Source organism: Palaemon carinicauda, chromosome 41 (assembly GCF_036898095.1).
Source record: "Palaemon carinicauda isolate YSFRI2023 chromosome 41, ASM3689809v2, whole genome shotgun sequence".
In the NCBI taxonomy this organism is placed as follows: Eukaryota; Metazoa; Arthropoda; class Malacostraca; order Decapoda; family Palaemonidae; genus Palaemon; species Palaemon carinicauda.
Window position 1 is genome coordinate 39,372,229 of NC_090765.1, and position 24,466 is coordinate 39,396,694.

Genomic DNA, 24,466 nt, shown 5'->3' on the forward strand with positions numbered 1-24,466 from the left:
GCGGCTGGCAGGGTGGACTGCGCATCGGTGGTGGAGCTCTCACAGGTGGAGTGTGGGAGCAGGCAGCCGCAGTATCTGCTGAGCGCACAACCGTGGCAGGTTGTAGGTTAACTGGTGCATTGTCAACCTTCTCAGCACGATACTCCTGCATAAAGGAAGCAAGCTGAGACTGCATAGTCTGCAGCATGGACCACTTAGGATGTACCGTGGTTGGTGCGGCAACAGACGGAGTAGTAGCCTGCTGCGGAACCACTCTACCTCTCTTGGGAGGTGTGCAGTCTTCGGAAGACTGCGGCGAGTCCGAACTGACCCAGTGGCTACACCTGGGCCGTTGGACTCGCTCGGAAGGGACCTTACGCTTGAGAGGTCGTGAGACCTTGGTCCAACGTTTCTGACGAGAAACTTCTTCCACAGACAAGGAATGATAGGGCTCATTCGTCTGTTTGTGGATGGGACGATCTCTGACAGATGCATCCTTAACCACTGAGGGTACATCCGTACGCTGATCAAGGCCTGCCGAACCCTTTGGTCCTTCGACATTGCTTCTCCCCTGGGCTTGGGAGCTTGCAAGAGGTCCCGGACTGGGAGGACGACTGGCACGAACAGATGTACCCTCATGCGCAACACTGACACTGACACTTTTCACTTCACTTGCACTCACTACACTTCCCACTGCACTTTGCGCTTTCAACTCTTTGACATCTGCCAAAAGTTGATTCCGGTCATTAGCTAATGACTCCACTCTGTCACCAAGAGCCTGAATGGCACGCATCATATCCGCCATGGAGGGCTGAGCACTAGTAGCAGGGTCGGGAGTCACCACTACAGGGGAAGGAATAGGTTGAGGGGCATGGGGAGAGGAAAAATCAAAAGAGCGAGAAGAACTCCTCCTGATCCTATCCTTCTCTAGCCTACGTGCATTTTTAAGGAATTCGTTAAAATCGAATTCCGAAAGCCCAGCGCACTCCTCACATCGATCTTCCAATTGACAGGATTTACCCCTACAATTGGAACAAACGGTGTGAGGATCTATGGAGGCCTTCGGAAGACGCCTAGAACAAGCCCTAACGCTACACTGCCTGTACTTAGGGACTTGAGACTGGTCAGACATCTTGAATTGTAGAAATAGTCAAGGGGGAATTCCAAAATCTAGCAAAGTTCGTTAACAATTAATCCAAATTTAATCAAAAAGCTTGATAAGCTAATGATAAAGGTTCCTGAATAGCGAAGGCTAAAATCTAGAGCGAATACATCAACAAAATCGTGAAAAACAACTCCAGAATCAACAGCGTATCCAAGTAGGTCTTGCCGGTGGCACGACAGAGGAAAAATTGAGTTCTTGTTGACAAGAAGTACCTGAGTACCTGCTCGACAGATGGCGCTGTTGTGTACACCCCCACCTGTATAGCGATCGCTGGCGTATCCCGACCTTAGATTTCTGTCGGGCAACAGAGTTGACAGCTACATGATCATCGGGTAAGATTAATATTGAAAACAGTAATGTATAGAATTGTTTATTAACTATACTATAAAGTACCATTCACAAATTACTACTGTACTCTACAATATGTAAATGTGGGATATGTGTATGGTGAGTTGTCAAAAGGTGGGAGTCCTCAGAACGAAAACAGCGAACACTTGCAGTACAATTGAGCTGTACTGTAGTGATAGTACTATACATACATTACAGCAATAGTATATACACTTCAGTATCAGCGAGTGTTATATTAGATAGGAACAACAGTGTTTTGTTGTTATAAGTGTCCTGAGAACTAATGTATTGCTACGTTCTGCACTGAACTATAGCCTTTCCGTATACATTACATGTGTACACGTGTGCAAGTGTACGGTACAGTTACTGAAATTTGTTCATTCATTTATACAATACTGTACCTGAACTGGGATAGAAATCAAGTAAAAACAATATTAGGCAGTACTTAGTGTGTTAGTTGGCAGCACATAGGCAATGGGCAGAGTTAGTAGGATTAGGAGTTTTCCCACCCTAGGGCTAAGTATTCGCGGATTCTCAGTCTTTACGCCTGTCTCTGTTACCTAACCCCCATAAATAAGGAGGGCTTACTGTTCCTGAAGACTTCCCCAGATCAACTTGCGGGGAATCTCCACAAACACGTTCCAGAAGTGGAATACAGTACATGCTGGTTCCCCTGGTTATGTTCCGGGAACGTACCACACTCTGGATTCCCACAGATACATTCCGGAAACGTACCACACGGCTCAGTTCATCGAACAAGAACCTTACACACACATGATACTCCTTACAAGATCTTACCATGCTCAGAGACCAGGCAATAAGGAAGACTTCCAAGAAGACCAATCAATGGGAGTCGTATATACCTGAATCCTAGCGTTTCACTCCCCGTGGGAGAATATACTTATAGGTACATGGGGCAGGTGCTCACACACCTCTGCATGTGTTCTTTTCTCATGAGAAAGATCACTTGCCCTTGCTGGTAGGAATAAAAGTCCCCGCCTTCTTTCCCCTTCCTGGACGATCTCTTGTTTTCGGGATAGAGTGAGAAGCAGTGTTTGCCAAGAATTGTCCCTTTAGGAACAAATATCGGTATTCATCACTTCGGCAACAGAACGTTCCCACCTCATTCGCGAGGTTATAGGGTATGTACCCAGCTCTGAGGGTTATGTGAAGCAGGTCTTTGTTTCCAGCACTCGGTTTCCCTCAACAAGATGTCGGCTTTTTACTCAACAGTTTTAGATCCCCTGGTGTGGATGCTAAGTTACAGGACTGGTTGTTACTGGACCTGTATGCATTTTCTCCTTACCTGATGATTTTGGGAGTGATAAAAAAAAGTTCAGGTTGTCTTCAAATAGCAAGATGATGGTTCTCTTTTTACCTCAGAGAGTCATTTACCAATCTGTGATCTCTGTTGATGGATTTCTGGAGGTTTGCCTTGCAGGACCAACCTCCTTAGACAACCTATTTTGCAAGTAGTCCACCTAAGCCACATAAAGGCTGTCCTCTGTATCCTGAGGGAATAAGGGTTTTTCTAGACCTTCAAGATTTTTTAACTTAGAGGAAATCTGCCAATAATTTGTATCAAGAGACAGTGACAGTGTATTTTGATTGGTGTATGTCCAGGAACATTTTGGTGCCTAGGACATGCCTGGACAAAATTGTTTTATGAGAGGAAACTGTTTTGGTTATTAAGGGTTATAGGTCATTGCTTAATTTTGTTCTCATGCATCTTGGATTAGATTTATACTCTTCTGGTATTATGGTGGATGTCACCAGGTTCTTTGCTTTTGAGGAACTTCCGGCTGCATGTAGTATTTCATTATTTAAAAAGTCCACATCTTGAACCTTTGGAAGGGCTTTCGTTCAAGGATCTTATGGCCAAGACCCTTTCTCAGTTGGCTTTGGCTTCAGCTTAGCATATTCAAAATACAATGTATACTGTATATATAACAACTAAGATATTCTATAAATTATGATACTGATAATATAAAGATTCTTACATTAAGCAATGCCAACAGCAGTAATCATGCTTGAACCATCACCATAACTTTAAAAACATGATCAGATAACTAATAATACTGTAAAACAGTCAAGAACCCATGTATTTGAAACCTAAAGGTAGAAAGTATAAGGCATAATATGAAAGACTGCTATGTATAACAAGACTCCCCTGTATTTTCAACAAAATATGTATAACTCATGAAAATAAATGCAAGGAACTGAAAAAAGAAAGCTTGAAGCAAATAGCACTAATATTTCTTCTCTTCAAACAAAAGAATGTTAGTACTTATACAGTATACGTTATTATATGACACGAAACATACAGGAGAACCAAGTAGCTATTGTGTCCAATACTGTATATAATGCTAAAGAATACGACCTCCAACCTGTAAAAAGAGAAGTCGGTAAACACTTCTTATTAAAATAGTTATCTGAACATATTACACAGCAGTAATGGAACAACAGAATATAAAGTGAATTATGTAAAAGAAAAAAAAAAGCAAGTGAATGCACCAAGAGTCAATACTAGTGTGCTCTGAGACAGACACCCTATAGTCCATTTCTTTTAGCGAGTCATATTTGCACCGACTGGCAACGGTGCCCTTTTAGCTCGGAAAAGTTTCCTGGTCGCTGATTGGTTAGAATTATCTTGTCCAACCAATCAGCGATCAGGAAACTTTTCCGAGCTAAAAGGGCACCGCTGCGAGTCTGTGCAAATATGACTCACTAAAAGAAATGGACTATACAGTAGAATAAAATGGAATCTACCAAAAAATCCACAGTGAATTCAAATATGTACAGTTCTACAGTGAATCCTCAAGTTACAACGATTTTGACTTGTAACATTTCATGGATACAACGTTGCTCCTATTAAGGAATTGTATTTTTTTCTTATCTAATTTTATCATTCTATTCTGTATTTATGTCCTCCATGTGGTTTTTTTAGTCCTAGTTGTTTCCATGTCATAAAGTGTGTTTTAATGTTCTAGATTCAACTTGCTGCATAAGCAATAGGTAATTTCAGTGCTTTCATACAGTACTGTACAGAAATCAAATGTGTTCACTATAGGAAGGAACGGATTTCCATTGTAAGCAGGATTTACTATACTGCCTTACTACTATTTTCCTCTTTAGAGGGACAAAGTTGTTCAGTATCTTGAAGAATAAGCAATGAACTAAATTATCTTGGATAGATGTAATATTTTTGAGCTTTGAAAATTGTAACGTATAGTTTTCAATATTAATCTTACCCGATGATCATGTAGCTGTCAACTCCGTTGCCCGGCAGAAATCTACGGTCGGGATACGCCAGCGATCGCTATCCAGGTGGGGGTGTACACAACAGCGCCATCTGTGAGTAGGTACTCAAGTACTTCTTGTCAACAAGAACTCAATTTTTCCTCTGTCGTGCCGCCGGCAAGACCTACTTGGATACGCTGTTGATTCTGGAGTTGTTGTTCACGATTTGGTGATGTATTCACTCTAGAGTTTAGCCTTCGCTATTCAGGAAGCTTTATCATTAGCTTAGCAAGCTTTTGGAATTAATTTGGATTAATTGTTAACGAACTTTGCTAGATTTTGGAATTCCCCCTTGACTACTTCTAAAATTCAAGATGTCTGACCAGTCTCAAGTCCCTAAGTACAGGCAGTGTAGCGTTAGGACTTGTGCTAGGCGTCTTCCGAAGGCCTCCATAGATCCTCACACCGTTTGTTCCAATTGTAGGGGTAAATCCTGTCAATTGGAAGATCGATGTGGGGAATGCGCTGGGCTTTCGGAATTCGATTTTAACGAATTCCTCAAAAATGCACGTAGGTTAGAGAAGGAGAGAATCAGGAGGAGTTCTTCTCGCTCTGTGGATTTTTCCTCTCCCCATGCCCCTCAACCTTTTCCTTCCCCTGTGGTGGTGACTCCCGAACCTGCTACTAGTGCTCAGCCATCTATGGCGGATATGTTGCGTGCCATTCAGGCTCTCGGTGACAGAGTGGAGTCATTGGCTAATGACCGTTATCAGCTCTTGGCAGATGTCAGAGAGCTGAAAGCGAAAAGTGCAGTGGGAAGTGTTATCAGTGCTAGTGATGTGAAAAGTGTCAGTGTCAGTGTTGCGCATGCGGGTACATCTGTGCGTGCCAGTCGTCCTCCCAGTCCGGGACCTCTTGCAAGCTCCCAAGCCCAGGGGAGAAGCAATGTCGAAGGACCAAAGGGTTCGGCAGGCCTTGATCGGCGCACGGATGTATCCTCAGTGGTTGCGGACGTATCTGCCAAAGATCGTCCCATCCACAAACAGACGAATGAGCCCTTACATTCCTCGTCTGTGGAAGAAGTTTCCAGGAGGAAACGATGGACCAAGGTCTCACGACCGCTCAAACGTAAGGTCCCTTCCGAGCGAGTCCAACGGCCCAGGTGTAGCCACTGGGTCAGTTCGGACTCGCTGCAGTCATCTGATGACTGCACACCTCCCAAGAGAGGTAGAGTGGTTCCACAACAGGCTTCTGCTCCGTCTGTTGTTGCTGCAACCACGGTAGACCCTAAGTGGTCCATGCTGCAGACTATGCAGTCTCAGCTTGCGGCATTCATGCAGGAGTATCATGCTGAGAAGGTTAACACTGCACCTGTTAACCTACAACCCGCCGAGGTTGTGCGCTCAGCAGATACTGCGGCTGCCTGCTCCCACACTCCACCTGTGAGAGCTCCACCACCGATGCGCAGTCCACCCTGCCAGACGCATGTTCTTGCTGCTCCATCCGTTGACATGCGTGAGCTACCGCATCAGCAGTGGGAAGGTGCTGTAGAGCTGCCGGGTTCCAGCACTATGCGGCTTTCTCCGCAACCCATGCAGCATGCTCCGCATACCATACAGCATGCTCCGCATACCATACAGCATGCTCCGCAACCCACCGCAGCCCCTCCCACGCTCCAGCACTCTGCTTTTGTTGTTGCCAGCTCGCAGACTGACCAGCAGCGGCATGATGTTGGATCCGCAGCTACGCATGCACCCGTACTGCCGGATTCAGCCGTTCAGCTTTCTGCTCTGCCTTTGCCACTTCCTACTCAGCTTTCGGATGATGGAGTATCGGATGACGAAGCTGCACACTTGGATGAGCCGCACTCTGACTTTGAAGGGCCCAAGTCTACGCCTCCCTCTTTAGACTTTCGTAAAGTCCTTGCCTTGTTCAGGGACTTGTATCCTGAGCAGTTTGTGTCTGCAACCCCTCGCTCTCCTCCCTCCGAGTTTGCTCTGGGCATGCAGTCTGCTGCGCCTGCCTTCACCAAGCTTGTTCTCGCACGATCATCTAAGAGAGCTTTGAGGGTTATGGGAGAGTGGTTGCATTCCAAGAAGCAACTGGGAAAGACTGCATTCATCTTTCCGCCTACCAAGCTTGCTTCCAAGTCGAGCGTCTGGTATGCCACGGGAGAGGAACCCGGCTTGGGAGTTCCTGCCTCTGCCCAGGGCGACTTCTCAAGTCTGGTTGACTCTCCCCGCAGGTTGGCTATGAGACGATCGAAGATCTGCTGGTCCTTTTCTGATATGGATCATCTGTTGAAGGGAGTCTTTCGTGCCTTCGAGATCTTCAACTTCCTCAATTGGTGTTTGGGAGCCTTAAGCAGGAAGACTTCCCCTTCAGATAGGGACTCTGCCATGCTGATCATGTCTAGCATGGACAAAGCCATTCGGGATGGGTCTGGTGAACTTGCGGCTTCGTACGTGTCGGGAGTGCTCAAGAAGAGAGAACATCTTTGCTCCTTCTTATCGGCTGGTATCACTCCTTGCCAGAAGTCAGAGTTGTTGTTCGCTCCTCTCTCCAAGTGTCTGTTTCCGGAGGAGCTGATTAAGGGGATGGCTGCCTCTCTTATCCAGAAGGATACCCATGATCTGATGGCATCTTCTGCACGTAAGGCTAAAACCTTACCTTCCGTGCCTAGACCCTTCCGCCCTGCAGCAGTAGACACTCCTGCAACTCGGTTCATCCCGCCCTTTCGTGGCAGAACCTCCAGCAGAGGAGGTACCCGTGCCGACAGTCACCGTGGCAAATCCAAGAAGGGTTCCAAGTCCGCAAAAGGCAAGTTCTGACTTCCTTCCTCTCCAGACAGCAGTGGGAGCCAGACTCAAGACCTTCTGGCAAGCTTGGGAGAGCAGAGGTGCAGACGCTCAGTCTGTGAAGTGGCTAAGGGAGGGATACAGAATTCCGTTCTGCCGCAGTCCCCCTCTAGCTACATCTCCTATCAACCTCTCTCCCAACTACAAGGAGAAGGACAAGAGGCTAGCGTTGCAACAAGAGGTGTCGCTCTTGCTACAAAAGGAAGCGGTAGTCATAGTCCGGGACCATCAATCCCCGGGCTTCTACAACCGTCTCTTCCTGGTAGCGAAGAAGACAGGAGGTTGGAGACCGGTGCTGGACGTCAGTGCTCTCAATGCTTTTGTCACCAAGCAGACGTTCACGATGGAGACGACGAAGTCGGTCCTAGCAGCGGTCAGGCAGGAGGACTGGATGGTCTCGTTAGACCTGAAAGACGCGTACTTTCACGTCCCCATCCATCCAGACTCCCAACCTTTCCTAAGGTTCGTCTTTGGAAAGGTTGTGTACCAGTTCCAAGCCCTGTGCTTTGGCCTAAGCACGGCACCTCTTGTGTTTACCAGACTGATGAGGAATATTGCGAAATTCCTTCACTTGGCAGACATCAGAGCCTCCCTCTATTTAGACGACTGGCTTTTAAGAGCTCCAACAAGTCGTCGCTGTCTGGAGAATCTCAGATGGACTATGGATCTGACCAAGGAACTGGGCCTCTTGGTCAATATAGAGAAGTCCCAGCTCGTCCCATCCCAGACCATTGTCTATCTAGGTATGGAGATTCAGAGTCGAGCTTTTCGGGCTTTTCCGTCGGCCCCAAGGATCTATCAAGCCCTAGAATGCATCCAGAGCATGCTGAGAAGGAACCGATGTTCAGTCAGGCAGTGGATGAGTCTAACAGGGACACTTTCATCACTGGCCCAGTTCATCGAGTTAGGGAGACTCCACCTCCGCCCCCTTCAGTTTCATCTAGCTGCTCACTGGATAAAGGACATGACGCTAGAGGCGGTCTCAGTTCCTGTTTCCGAAGAGATGAGGTCTACTCTAACGTGGTGGAAGAACAGCATTCTTCTCAAGGAAGGTCTACCATTGGCTGTTCAGACCCCCGACCACCGTCTCTTCTCGGACGCATCGGACACGGGCTGGGGTGCGACACTGGACGGACAGGAATGCTCGGGAACATGGAATCAGGAGCAAAGGACACTTCACATCAATTGCAAGGAGTTGTTGGCGGTTCATCTGGCCTTGATAAACTTCAAGTCCCTCCAGCTAAACAAGGTGGTGGAGGTGAACTCCGACAATACCACAGCCTTGGCTTACATCTCCAAGCAGGGAGGGACTCATTCGAGGAAGTTGTTCGAGATCGCAAGGGACCTCCTCATTTGGTCAAAAGATCGAAAGCTTTCGCTGTTAACGAGGTTCATTCAGGGCGATATGAATGTCATGGCAGATCGCCTCAGCCGGAAGGGTCAGGTCATCCCCACAGAGTGGACCCTTCACAAGAATGTTTGCAGCAGACTATGGGCCCTGTGGGGTCAGCCAACCATAGATCTATTCGCTACCTCGATGACCAAGAGGCTCCCGATGTATTGTTCTCCGATTCCAGACCCAGCAGCAGTTCACGTGGATGCCTTTCTGCTGGATTGGTCCCATCTCGACCTGTATGCGTTCCCGCCGTTCAAGATTGTCAACAGGGTACTTCAGAAGTTCGCCTCTCACAAAGGGACACGGCTGACATTAGTTGCTCCCCTCTGGCCCGCGAGAGAATGGTTCACCGAGGTACTGCAATGGCTAGTCGACGTTCCCAGGACTCTTCCTCTAAGAGTGGACCTTCTGCGTCAACCTCACGTAAAGAAGGTACACCCAAACCTCCACGCTCTTCGTCTGACTGCCTTCAGACTATCGAAAGACTCTCAAGAGCTAGAGGCTTTTCGAAGGAGGCAGCCAGAGCGATTGCCAGAGCAAGGAGGACATCCACTCTCAGAGTCTATCAGTCTAAATGAGAAGTCTTCCGAAGCTGGTGAAAGGCGAATGCAGTTTCCTCAACCAGTACCACTGTAACCCAGATTGCTGACTTCCTGTTACATCTAAGGAACGTAAGATCCCTATCAGCTCCTACGATCAAGGGTTACAGAAGTATGTTGGCAGCGGTATTCCGCCACAGAGGCTTGGATCTTTCCACCAACAAAGATCTACAGGACCTCCTTAGGTCTTTTGAGACCTCAAAGGAACGTCGGTTGTCCTCTCCAGGCTGGAATCTAGACGTGGTTTTAAGGTTCCTAATGTCATCAAGATTTGAACTGCTCCAATCAGCCTCTTTTAAGGACCTCACATTAAAAACTCTTTTCCTCGTGTGCTTAGCAACAGCTAAAAGAGTAAGTGAGATCCACGCCTTCAGCAGGAACATAGGTTTTACATATGAAACGGCTACATGTTCCTTGCAGCTCGGTTTTTTGGCTAAAAACGCGCTTCCTTCCCGTCCTTGGCCTAAGTCGTTCGAGATCCCAAGCCTGTCCAACTTGGTGGGGAACGAACTAGAGAGAGTACTTTGCCCAGTAAGAGCTCTTAGGTACTATTTAAGAAGGTCAAAGCCATTACGAGGTCAATCAGAAGCTTTATGGTGTGCTATCAAGAAGCCTTCTCTACCGATGTCTAAGAACGCAGTTTCTTACTACATCAGGCTTCTGATTAGAGAAGCACATTCTCATCTGAAGGAAGAAGACCTTGCTTTGCTGAAGGTAAGGACACATGAAGTGAGAGCTGTTGCTACTTCAGTGGCCTTCAAACAGAACCGTTCTCTGCAGAGTGTTATGGATGCAACCTATTGGAGAAGCAAGTCAGTGTTCGCATCATTCTATCTCAAAGATGTCCAGTCTCTTTACGAGAACTGCTACACCCTGGGACCATTCGTAGCAGCGAGTGCAGTAGTAGGTGAGGGCTCAGCCACTACATTCCCATAATCCCATAACCTTTTTAATCTTTCTCTTGAATACTTTTTATTGTTGTTTTTTGGGTTGTACGGAAGGCTAAGAAGCCTTCCGCATCCTGGTTGATTTGGCGGGTGGTCAAATTCTTTCTTGAGAAGCGCCTAGGTTAGAGGTTGTGATGAGGTCCTTTAGTATGGGTTGCAGCCCTTTATACTTCAGCACCTAGGAGTCGTTCAGCATCCTAAGAGGACAGCTAGGCTCAGTAAGGAAGACGTACTTAAAAAAGGCAGAGTAATAGTTCAAGTCGACTTCCTTACCAGGTACTTATTTATTTTATGTTTGTTATTTTGAATAACTGATAAAATGAAATACGGGATACTTAGCTTCTTTGTTAACATGTATGCTGGTCTCCACCCACCACCCTGGGTGTGAATCAGCTACATGATCATCGGGTAAGATTAATACAGTATTGAAAAATGTTATTTTCATTAGTAAAATAAATTTTTGAATATACTTACCCGATGATCATGAATTAAAGAACCCGCCCTTCCTCCCCATAGAGAACCAGTGGACCGAGGAGAAAATTGAGTTCTTGTTGACAAGAAGTACTTGAGTACCTACTCACAGATGGCGCTGTTGTGTACACCCCCACCTGGATAGCGATCCTGGCGTATCCCGACCGTAGATTTCTGTCGGGCAACGGAGTTGACAGCTACATGATCATCGGGTAAGTATATTCAAAAATTTATTTTACTAATGAAAATAAAATTTTTCAATACATACTGTAATTCAGAAAATACTACTAACTACTGACACAAATTCTCAGAACTATAATAAAACACTACCACTTGCCTGTAGCATTGCAGCAGTCTGAAGCAGAGCTAGACAATCACTTGGAATATTATAAGTGCCAGTTTCAGCATATTCTAATAGAGTTTTTAAGCATTCACTATCAATATCCTGGAATAATAAAAGATATATTTTTACTTGTTATCAATGGGGAAAACATTCTAGACTTAATAAACTACACAAAGAAACAATAAAATCAGCATTTCAAATGTAGAGATGTTCAAGATTAGCATAATTCAAAAAAATACATTATTTCAATACTTACATGAAATTAATTTGCAATTATTTCTTTAAAGGGTTAAACATAAACATTTTCCTTTACTGTACAATAACCCCAGTCTCCTAGCAACAGCTGATGGCACAGTTGCTAGACTCCAGTGTAACCTGACACATCTGCCATTTCTTTAGTTGTAAGAAAATAACCTCCAATAACCAAAAAAAATTTAGCCTTAAATTTACTAGTAATGATTAATTGCATGAAAATGTAAATAGCATGATAATAAAAGGTTTTAATTAAATCTTCCTGCAGGATTACTGGTGATATGAAGTAATAAAGGTTGAGGACCACTTGGCTTGATTAAATGAAAATTTACTTTAATAAGTTTTAACAATATGGAAATATTATTATAGTACAAGCATAGATTGATATTGCTTGCTTACCACACTTAGAATGACAATTCATAATATATGATAAGGGGTTTACCTAGAGGCCAAATAAAAACAGGGAGAGGATATTTCCATTCTTCAAAAATAGGCATAAACATATTTAGTTTCACTGGCAACTGATAGTTTCTCAAAATTATAAGCATTAAAGTTTGCTTCACATTAAATTATTAACTAAGCTTCACGTAAAACCTTTACCTTTTGTTTAACAAAATAAAGCATGAAGAAATGAAATACAGTATAAAGTTTCCTACCTTTAGTATTATTACTTCTTTGTCTTTCTCACTGAAGTTATTTGAAAACATGGCCCTGAAGTAGTCACTCGATGCAATAAGCTTTTTTTTATTACATGGGAACTGCACTCCATCTGCCTTTAAGATTACGACGTCAAAATTTTCTTGTTCCATAATTTATCATTCAAAGATTTCAAACCTAGAGGAAAAAAATAAAAAAGGCTTAGTATACATATCAATCTTTCTTTCATTAATAACACCTAGTCTAAGTGGCAAATAATTGATGCAACTTATATTAATGACCCAATTAAGTTTACATAACTGAAAGATGATCTGCATTTTTCCTAAAATATAAACCTAAGTCTTTTATATGGATATACCTCTGGCAAATCAGGAATGGCCATAGAATGTAAGTAACAAGGTGTTTAACTTACAGCAATCTGGTTGAGGTAATGGAAACCCACATAATCCTAATGCACACGTGGCTTATTCTTCTAGAACTAGGGGCAAGAGAATGGAGTTGGTTTTGAGATGTAATTATTCATAAAAGACTTTGACTTGTAATATAGAAAAATGTTATTTTCATTAGTAAAATAAATTTTTGAATATACTTACCCGATGATCATGTAGCTGTCAACTCTGTTGCCCGACAGAAATCTACGGCCGGGATACGCCAGCGATCGCTATACAGGTGGGGGTGTACACAACAGCGCCATCTGTGAGCAGGTACTCAAGTACTTCTTGTCAACAAGAACTCAATTTTCTCCTCGGTCCACTGGTTCTCTATGGGGAGGAAGGGCGGGTCCTTAAATTCATGATCATCGGGTAAGTATATTCAAAAATTTATTTTACTAATGAAAATAACATTTTTCAATATTAATCTTACCCGATGATCATGTAGCTGATTCACACCCAGGGTGGTGGGTGGAGACCAGCATACATGTTAACAAAGAAGCTAAGTATCCCGTATTTCATTTTATTAGTTATTCAAAAATAACATAAAATAAATAAGTACCTGGTAAGGAAGACGACTTGAACCATTCTCTGCCTTTATTAAGTACGTCTTCCTTACTGAGCGTAGCGGTCCTCTTAGGATGCTGAACGACTCTTAGGTGCTGAAGTATAAAGGGCTGCAACCCATACTAAAGGACCTCATCACAACCTCTAACCTCGGCGCTTCTCAAGAAAGAATTGACCACCCGCCAAATCAACAAGGATGCGGAAGGCTTCTTAGCCGACCGTACAACCCATAAAAAGTATTCAAGAGAAAGGTTAAAAAGGTTATGGGATTATGGGAATGTAGTGGGTGAGCCCTCACCTACTACTGCACTCGCTGCTACGAATGGTCCCAGGGTGTAGCAGTTCTCGTAAAGAGACTGGACATCTTTGAGATAGAATGATGCGAACACTGACTTGCTTCTCCAATAGGTTGCATCCATAACACTCTGCAGAGAATGGTTCTGTTTGAAGGCCACTGAAGTAGCCATAGCTCTCACTTCATGTGTCCTTACCTTCAGCAAAGCAAGGTCTTCTTCCTTCAGATGAGAATGTGCTTCCCTAATCAGAAGCCTGATGTAGTAAGAAACTGAGTTCTTAGACATTGGAAGAGAAGGCTTCTTGATAGCACACCATAAGGCTTCTGATTGTCCTCGTAAAGGTTTTGACCTTTTTAGATAGTACCTAAGAGCTCTAACTGGGCAAAGTACTCTCTCCAGTTCGTTCCCCACCAAGTTGGACAGGCTTGGGATCTCGAACGACTTAGGCCAAGGACGTGAAGGAAGCTCGTTTTTAGCAAAAAACCGAGCTGCAAGGAACATGTAGCCGTTTCAGATGTGAAAACTATGTTCCTGCTGAAGGCGTGGATCTCACTTACTCTTTTAGCTGTTGCCAAGCACACGAGGAAAAGAGTTTTTAATGTGAGGTCCTTAAAAGAGGCTGATTGGAGAGGTTCAAAACTTGATGACATAAGGAACCTTAGGACCACGTCTAGATTCCAGCCTGGAGTGGACAACCGACGTTCCTTTGAGGTCTCAAAAGACCTAAGGAGGTCCTGTAGATCTTTGTTGGTGGAAAGATCCAAGCCTCTGTGGCGGAAAACCGCTGCCAACATACTTCTGTAACCCTTGATCGTAGGAGCTGAAAGGGATCTTACGTTCCTTAGATGTAACAGGAAGTCAGCAATCTGGGTTACAGTGGTACTGGTTGAGGAAACTGCATTGGCCTTGCACCAGCTTCGGAAGACTTCCCATTTAGACTGATAGACTCTGAGAGTGGATGTCCTCCTTGCTCTGGCAATCGCTCTGGCTGCCTCCTTCGAAAAGCCTCTAGCTCTTGAGAGTCTTTCGATAGTCTGAAGGCAGTCAGACGAAGAGCGTGGAGGTTTGGGTGTACCTTCTTTACGTGAGGTTGACGTAGAAAGTCTACTCTTAGAGGAAGAGTCCTGGGAATGTCGACCAGCCATTGCAGTACCTCTGTGAACCATTCTCTCGCGGGCCAGAGGGGAGCAACCAACGTCAGCCGTGTCCCTTTGTGAGAGGCGAACTTCTGAAGTACCCTGTTGACAATCTTGAACGGCGGGAATGCATACAGGTCGAGATGGGACCAATCCAGCAGAAAAGCATCCACGTGAACTGCTGCTGGGTCTGGAATCGGAGAACAATACAACGGGAGCCTCTAGGTCATTGAGGTAGCGAACAGATCTATGGTTGGCTGACCCCACAGGGCCCAAAGTCTGCTGCAAACATTCTTGTGAAGGGTCCACTCTGTGGGGATGACCTGACCCTTCCGGCTGAGGCGATCTGCCATGACATTCATATCGCCCTGAATGAACCTCGTTCCCAGCGTGAGCTTTCGATCTTTTGACCAGATGAGGAGGTCCCTTGCGATCTAGAACAACTTCCTCGAATGAGTCCCTCCCTGCTTGGAGATGTAAGCCAAGGCTGTGGTGTTGTCGGAGTCCACCTCCACCACTTGTTTAGCTGGAGGGACTTGAAGTTTATCAAGGCCAGATGAACCGCCAAAAACTCCTTGCAATTGATGTGAAGTGTCCTTTGCTCCTGATTCCATGTTCCCGAGCATTCCTGTCCGTCCAATGTCGCACCCCAGCCCGTGTCTGATGCGTCCGAGAAGAGACGGCGGTCGGGGTTCTGAACAGCCAAAGGTAGACCTTCCTTGAGAAGAAAGCTGTTCTTCCACCACGTTAGAGTAGACCTCATCTCTTCGGAAACAGGAACTGAGACCGTCTCTAGCGTCATGTCCTTTATCCAGTGAGCAGCTAGATGATACTGAAGGGGGCGGAGGTGGAGTCTCCCTAACTCGATGAACAGGGCCAGCGATGAAAGTGTCCCTGTTAGACTCATCCACTGCCTGACTGAGCATCGATTCCTTCTCAGCATGCTCTGGATGCATTCTAGGGCTTGGTTGATCCTTGGGGCCGACGGAAAAGCCCGAAAAACTCGACTCTGAATCTCCATACCCAGGTAGACAAAGGTCTGGGATGGGACGAGCTGGGACTTCTCTAAATTGACCAGGAGGCCCAGTTCCTTGGTCAGATCCATAGTCCATCTGAGATTCTCCAGACAGCGACGACTTGTGGGAGCTCTTAAAAGCCAGTCGTCTGATGGAGCCGGACACAAGATCATGGTACTGCTGCACAGTCTGTGAACTGTCAACCATGGGGAAGCAAGGAAGTACAGCGACAACCCGAAACTGTCTAGACTGTCTGGGTAGTACAGACAACTCTTTATCGGGTTGCTGAGGTTGCCGCACCGCGTCACAACAAGTCACCTCTGCTGGTTGTTGAACGTCTTCCCAGTGACACACTGACTCCGTAAAAAGAAATCCTCTATCAAGGACTAAGCTTGGACTGCATGTCTTGCAACAAAGCTCAAGGTCTATGGGAGCAGGTGTGGCCACGGACGGGGTTAGCGACTGAAGCGGAACCATTTACCCTCCCTGGAAGCATGTTATGCTTAAATAAAAGTCCATAGGAGGCTAAGCAGCTTAAGGCTCCTCTCCAAATGACAGAGTCCTCAAAGGAATATCAGAAGGAGGGAGAACAGCACTTTCTCATCTACAGGAACCATATCCGAGAAAAGCTAAGTTCTCTCAGTGAGGGTAAGCCTCAACTCCTGCCTGACTAGTTTGCTGCTGGCGAGTGGCGGTAACCACAGTGTGTTGCGGAGGCTGACACACCGTGTTAAAACACGGCAGCTTGTGGTAGCTCCCGCACGGCAACGGAGTGCTCTGTGTGTGGGAGTCATCAAACATCTGGCAGGGTTGACTGTGCATGGGTGGAGGAGCTCTCACAACAAGAGTGTGAGAGCATGAAGCCATGCCGGGCGCACAACCGTGGGAGGTGTAGGCCCACGGGTGCATCGTCAACCTTCTCCACAGTCGGAGTGTGGGAGCTGGCAACAACAAAAGCAGAGTGCTGGTGCGTGGGAGGGGCTGCGGTGGGTTGAGGAGCATGCGGTATGGTATGCAGAGCATGCTGTAAGGTATGCAGAGCATGCTGTAAGGTATGCAGAGCATGCTGAAAGGTATGCAGAGCATGCTGTAAGGAATGCAGAGCATGCTGTAAGGAATGCAGAGCATGCTGTAAGGTATGCAGAGCATGCTGTAAGGTATGCAGAGCATGCAGTATGGTATGCAGAGCATGAGGTAAGGCATGCGGCTCATGCTGCATGGTATGCAGCTCATGCTGCATGGGATGCGGCTCATGCTGCATGGCATGCGGCTCATGCTGCATGGCATGCGGCTCATGCTGCATGGGATGAGGCTCATGCTGCATGGAATGAGGCTCATGCTGCATGGGATGAGGCTCATGCTGCATGGTATGAGGCTCATGCTGCATGGAATGCGGCTCATGCTGCATGGTATGCGGAGCATGCTGTAAGGTCTGCAGAGCATGCTGCATGGGCTGAGGAGAATGCCGCATAGTAGTGCTGGAACCCGGCAACTCCTGATGCGGCAGCTCACGCATGTTAGCAGATGGTGCAGCAAGAACATGCGTCTGGCAGTGAGGACTGCGCATCGGTGGAGGAGCTCTCACAGGTGTGGTGTGGGAGCAGGCAGCCGCAGTATCTGCTGAGCGCACAACCTCGGCGGGTTGTAGGTAAACAGGCTGCATTGTCAACCTTCCAGCATGATACTCCTGTATGAAGGAGCAAGCTGAGACTGTAAAGTCTGCAGCATGGACCACTAGGGTCTATGAAAGACAACAACAAACGGAGCTACTGTCCGTTGTGACTGAGGGTCTAAAACAGCTGGTGCGGCAACAGACGGAGTTACTGCCTGTTGCGGTACCACCTAGCCTCTCTTAGGAGGTGTGCAGTTGTCGTACTGCAGCGAGTCCGAACTGACCCAGTGGCTACACCTAGGCCGTTGGACTTGCGCGGAAGGGACCGACTTGCACTTAAAAGCTGCAAGATTGGTCCATGGTTTCTGCGAGAAACCTCTTCCGCAGACGAGGAATAAATGGGCTCTCTCGTCTTTTGTGTGGGTGGGGTGATCACGTTGGCAACGTGTGTAGATACACCCGAAACCACAGAGGGAAACGTCTGTTCGTCGATCAAGGCCTGAGGAACCCATAAGTCCTTCGACATTACTTCTCCCCTGGGCTTGGGAGCTTGTAAGAGGTCCCAGACTAGGTGAACCACTGGCACGAACAGACGAACCCTCGAACGCAACACTGTAACACTTTGCGCATATCACTTTATCACTTTTGATTTTCTGTTTGCACTTATTTCACTGAACTCGAAACTTTAAGTGGTTTGTACCTGAAACACGCAATCCTATCCTTCATTAAAAGGTAGTAATTGCGAAAACAGTATTACAATGTAACAGAAAAACATAATGAAAGATAAAGAATTCAGTGGCTGGAAAAGAGACTAAACACTAGATCAAATAAACTACGTTTAAAATCTCTCACCGCATAAAGCCTGGGAACAAGAATAAAACTCTAGAAACGTTTTACCTTCTTCCCCTCTATCGACTAGGGAGAAGAGCAAAAAACCGAGAACAACGTTACCCGCTTGAACGAAACGTTTATCCTCCTCTCTCTCCCTCCGTCTCTATCTCTCTCTCTCTCTCTCTTGACTTAGAACCTGAGAGATGAGCCCAATTATATATATCGTTAAAACATATTATTTGTTAAAGGAAAAAAACTGAAAGGTTTCCCAAATAAAAAGCTCCTTATTAGAATTAAAACCATTTAAGCTAAGAAAGAATGAACGAAACGCTAGAATCGGTTTACTCTTACTGCAACGTGAAACCGTGAATACTCTCTCTCTATCGTAACGATAGAGCGCAAGTTGAACGTTCTGAACGTCAACAACTGCGGAGACTAAACAAAACGTTAGTTCAACTTTGAAAACAGTACGAGACTTATCAAAGAAATTCTTTCAAAAACATAAAATTAAAATAGCATAAATTCTTAACAAGAAAAACGATATGACGAGCTCAATGTTAATTAACTTCGGTTCCAAGTAAGGACCGCCTACTATTAGGAAAGGTCGCATATATTTTTTTTTTTTTTTAAAGGAAAGTTAATCGAAGAGGCCTATAAAGGGCGGAGAGATATAAAATAAAAAGTGAAAGAGAGTCTATACTCTCTTCGACACCAACACTTCCGTCTAAGGGAAGGGTCGGCCATTAAAAAGTGAAAGAGAGTCCATACTCTCTTCGTCACCATAAATAATTCAAATTAATTCCAAAAGCTTGCTAAGCTAAAGATAAAGTTTCCTGAATAGCGAAGGCTAAACTCTAGAGCAAATACATCACCAAATCGTGAGCAATAACTCCAGAATCAACAGCGTATCCCAGTAGGTCTAGCCGGTGGCACGACAGAGGAAAAATTGAGTTCTTGTTGACAAGAAGTACTTGAGTACCTGCTCACAGATGGCGCTGTTGTGTACACCCCCACCTGTATAGCGATCGCTGGCGTATCCCGACCGTAGATTTCTGTCGGGCAACAGAGTTGACAGCTACATGATCATCGGGTAAGATTAATATTGAAAAAATACATATATACAGTAATCCCCTAGATATATGACTTGTTCCTGAGTATACAAACCCCGGTCTTTTACATTAGGATTCGCTCCTTAGGTGTGACATTATGTGAACAGACCAATTTGCTCACTTCTACATTAAAATGTCAGTTTCCTAGTCAATTACAGGATATAAGGCTGATGGGAACTTGTTCCAGAGTACAGCGTGTATATGGCTATACAGCAAGATAAAATACGGGGTTGATGAGAGAGAAGAGGGCATATAATAAAATACTATAAAGTTTATCTACTGAACTTAACAAAAAATGCCAATCATCTTGAAAGTTTGAAAGCTGTTCTCGCATGGAAAAAACAATTTCCATTTTTTATATGGAGACTCATTAATTTGGGTATATTATCTAGGAACATTTCTGGAAGTGTTCTACCTTTCCACGCATGTTACCTTCCAGGTTAAGCAGTGAATGTACTACTTATTATACGATATACTGAAGCTCACAGGGTGTTGTACTCAAGTTTCATTTTATAGTAGTCTTGCTCTAGAAAATAACAAGAACCCCTATTTCTATTAGTATTATCATTACTAATAGCTAATCTACAACCCTAGTTGGAAAAGCAGTATGCTACAAGCCCAAAGGCTCCAGCAGAGAAAAATAGCCATGTGAGGAAAGGAAATAAAGAAATAAACTATATGAGAAGAAATGAACCATTCAAATAAAAAATTTTAAGAACAGTAACAACATTAAAACAGATCTTTCATATATAAACTATAGAAAGACTTGTCAGCCTGTTCAACATAAAAACATTTTCTGCAAGTTTGAATTTTTTAAGTTCTACTGATTTAACTACCCAATTAGGTAATCATTCCAAAACTCTGTCACAGCTGGAATAAAACTTTTAGAATACTGTTTAATATTGAGCCTCATGATGGAGAAGGCCTAACTATTGCAAGCAGACAACAGACTTTACCATCTGCCGTATTGTCAAACGGGACGATGGAGTCACAGCTACTGGTTAAAAATAGCTTGAAATATGATGCTCCCTTTTGGAACTCAACAGCAATCAGGCTCAACTTGCTTATATAGTGGGTTGCTGAATGGAAGAGAAGAGGAGAGAGAAAAAATATCACTCAACATTCATTCTTACCTCATACCAACAGTGTACCCTAGGCAAGATACTTCTCTTATCAGTGGAGCTCGGGTAGAGAACCCACAAGGGATTCTAAGAACAAGATGTCCAAGGACTTATGGCTGAATGTCTCTGAGATTAAAAGAGATGTAGGTGGTGTAGATGTCCAGCCCTGCCCTCAGTATTATTCTTAATATTTTGGTTATTAAAAATCCAGATATATATACAGTACCAGTAATTGTACCATACAGTATGCAGTCCAGAACTTTCCCATTTTTTTTAAAGGGCAAATTGTCATTATTATATATTATCATTACAGTATCTACATCACTATTTTTATTATCATCATTATTACAATATTATTATTAATACAATGAAACTGTTACCCTAGCTTGTAAAGCAGAATGCTACAAGCCTTAGGGCCCCAATAAGGAAAGCATTCCATTACAGAAAAAGAAACAAGTAAAAAATTAAGCTATAGAGAAATATCCAAGTCATAATACAGTAGTACTTCGGTATACAAGTTTAATCCGTTCCAGGAGCAAGTTCGTAATCCAAAACTTTTTCCCATGAGAAATGAAGGGAATTTACTCGATGCATTCCACATCCATAAATACACATACTGTATACTGTATACTCACTTTCAAAGGTTTGTAATGGTATTTAAAGGAAAAATTATAACCTTTTACTTTTGAGGATAGTCGTGGCTGGCGTACGGGAGACGAGATAGGAGGAGGGGTTACTGCTTGTAACTTATTTACTAATATTTCCTGACCTTTTCTTGAAGCAGGAGGGGATTATTGATTGTAACTAATTCTGTTAATGTATCTTGACCCTTTCTTTTAAGATATTTGTGAAATGGGATTTCAGTATTGAATATTATAATTTCATTTCTTAAAAAGGTAAATAAATTTTCATTAAGTATATCACGCACTCTGTCCAACAGATGGCATTTGTTTGCTTAAAGACTTTGCGATCCTTGTTTTCTAACTAATATTCACTGACTTTGTTATACATAATTTTTATTTAATGTCTACATTGAAGCAGATTTATAGTGTTATGTTAGTTGTACATTTAACTGTAATTGAAGAACTTGTTACAAACCATATCCAGGTAACAATGTTATAATTTGGCGATGATATATTAAGAGTTGTATGGAAATTAAGAAGATTTGTACTCACCTAGGGTACCTCCACCTAACCTGACTTAAATCTGTATCCTTATTTACAAGTGGGAGTCTTTGCCTCTCCTGCAACACCCTTAACCTTTGCACACAACGGTTGGGTTTCATTATTAAGGGAAGAATGAGTAGATTACTCTCTTTTTGTGACAACAGAGCATATCTTGGAAAAGTTGCATAAAAGAAAGTCGATATGAAATAGCAAGATTATGTGAATACGTAAAGATATCAGAAGTGTCATACTAATGCAAGGGAAAATTATAGATAGATTAGGTAGGGCAATTATAGTTTGGTTACAACATATCCCTGTTTTCCCCCTCCCTCCCATTAATAGCCCCTGGTTTCCCCATGACTCGCATAAGCTTTATAATTTTCCAAATGATTTTAGTGGGATCTATATATCTGCCATTAGTGTATAGTATAGTACACTAATTGGGGGGGGGGTCCTCAGCTTTTTTCTGGGATTCTCCCCATTTTTTTCTTAAATAGGGGGAACACAAAAACTGGTGAGTTGGCCCCAAGATAATGGTCAGAGATACATAAAACACAGGGTAACTAGTTAGAAAATGTATGATTCACATATTTGGCAATAAATTAAAGCCTCATAACATTACTATCACATTTAAATACAATGCCATTTTGCCTACAGCAATAAAAGGCAACAGTGTAATCTTTTCTAATGTGACTGGGAACCAGCTAAGAATGGTGAGACCTAGGTCTGATGGTTTTACTTTATTGTACTACAGTATTCATAAATCAGTTTTTACCCACATAATTGAATATACCCTTGCTAAAATACTAATTTGAACCCCATAGACTCGGTATTTAAGAATAACTTGGGTGCCTACTTTCGTAAATATTCCCTTTATACTCTATTTTGATCACCAAAATGCAAGAAACTCCTGAATTTTGATTGCCAAAACTCAAGAAACTGAGGAGGGTTTCATATCTAAACTTTGATCTCCTATTTTCTGTGTTATTTGTCTCGCATAAGGATTGTTTTTACTGCCATGTAACTTTCTCTGTGTCAGACTCCCACAGTACCTCCACAACTTATATGCAAGCTCCACACATTTTAATATTGGCTCCTCCTCCGGCAACATTACACATTTGAAACAATTCTTTTATAGTACAGGTATTTAACGTCATCCCAAATAAGTGCATCCTAAATAAGTAGCCATTTCCCTTTTAGAGGAGATACGACATGTTACTGGTGTTTTTGTAGGTATTTTGAACAATTTTGATGTACCTAATCATAAGAAATACATATGCTTCAAGCTTTATGGATGAGTTAAACCAGGAAATACACCTGTAAACCCATTTTCAGAAGTAAAGCTGATTGGAAAGGAACCAGGACGGATACTTATCTCAGGGTAAGCTAAGGTATGGTTGACTAAGGGGGTCACAGGGGGTGTACCCACCCATGCCTGATAGAAAGTAAGGATAGGGCTCTTTAAGTTAGTTTGGGAACTTTTGATTTAGTAGTGCCCATGTTTATTTCCCTTTTAAAATTTGTGATTTCTTAATTATAAGTTCTGGAAGATTAAAAAGGTCTATAATTTGAAAAAACAAATTTCGCCCCCAAGTATTCATTAAGTACCTATAAATACACCAAGAACACTTTTTACTTTCTTCATTAGCAATATTGTACTATAGTAAATTTTTACCCATCTGTCCCTGTTGGTTATAGTAAATTTTTACAAATCTGCCCCTGTTGACACACCAAACTTCAATTTTCAATTGTATTTTATCAAGATTAAAATCATATTTAGAAATGTTCTAGAATTGCTACATAAATTTTATTATCCGTTGAACCCTGGTGTCCGTCCGTAACGCCACACTATGATTGAGAGCACGGAGCCTTTGTATATCAGCGGCCAGTTCCTCACACATTCATAATGGATATCGACTAACCTAAACTTTCCCCCGTAACCTAATCTACAAGCTGTGTCAATACCTACTTACCTAACGGGAGTTAGGGCGCCCCCCCCCCCTGCGCCCCCCTTACACTATCGTATTCTAAGTTAGACATAATAATACATACAGGTGGCCGCTATCGTACATACACCCCGAGAGCACACTGCTACTAGCGAAGGTAAAAAATGCTGAAATCACCCCATCCAAAAAAAAAATGGTTTATAGTTCCACGTTGCTCACGCCAGATTACTTTGATTATGAACTCTCCATACGGTACAAAGTCTAAGTGCAAACGGCTGCAATCTACAGAGTTAATCATCAGTAGTTATTTCCTGCACACACCATAGCTTGTTTACATTTATCTTTATATTGTAATGTCTGTCCATTGCATTGACAACTTATTTTGTGTTTTTAATTTACTTACTACCGTTTTAGTGGTTTTACACGTATAGTTTACTTGTAAAGTTGCAACACAGTACCTTCAGTGTCAAAAGAGTAGTAATAGTAGAGAGTAATTATCTCTTGAACGGCTCTTCTCGCTCATCCTAGTTTGATTGTGAATATATTCCAAGCTTATTAAGTATTTTATGGGAAGTTTAATAAGTATTTTATGGGAATTTTGTTAAGTGTTTTATGTGAAGTTTAATAAGTATTTTATGTGAAGTTTAATAAGTATTTTATGGGTAGTTTAATAAGTTTTTTTATGGGTGCCTCAAAACATGTTTTTGACAATTTTCCTTGTATTAATTTCCTCTATAATAGATATAAGGAGTAAAGTAATAGTTATTAATTCATATTGATCAATTGGTATGGCGGTTGTAAAAAACTACAGCAAATCTAAACCTGATATTATCACATAGTGGCCAATAAAGCACGAAGTTTAACTCCTTCAGTATGTTTCATGTGTCCATGTATAACGTATACCTTGATGGGATTCAAAGCGAATGTATAAAATAAAACCTTTTTAAACATTTTTGTAACATAATTGGTAATATTTATTT

At 43.3% G+C, this 24,466-nt stretch overlaps 2 protein-coding genes across 3 annotated transcripts in view; one reads left to right on the forward strand and one right to left on the reverse strand.

Annotated features, from left to right (window-relative positions):
• Nucleotides 1–23,958, reverse strand: part of LOC137632271 (kelch-like protein 30) — a 56,595-nt gene extending 32,637 nt beyond the window's left edge. The window contains exons 1-3 of one of the 2 annotated variants that reach the window (XM_068364164.1): nt 23,890–23,958; nt 12,255–12,432; nt 11,341–11,448 (exon numbers count right to left, since the gene is read on the reverse strand). In XM_068364164.1, the coding sequence (XP_068220265.1) occupies nt 11,341–11,448; nt 12,255–12,407 (261 nt within the window). In that variant the 5' untranslated portion in view covers nt 12,408–12,432; nt 23,890–23,958. Of the gene's footprint in view, nt 1–11,340; nt 11,449–12,254; nt 12,433–23,592; nt 23,767–23,889 lie in introns of those variants that run through there. The other variant, XM_068364166.1, reaches the window with a different exon arrangement.
• LOC137632537 (mucin-16-like) overlaps nt 1–24,466 on the forward strand; it is a 458,011-nt gene that overhangs the window by 148,862 nt on the left and 284,683 nt on the right. The gene's annotated exons all lie outside the window — the stretch shown is intronic.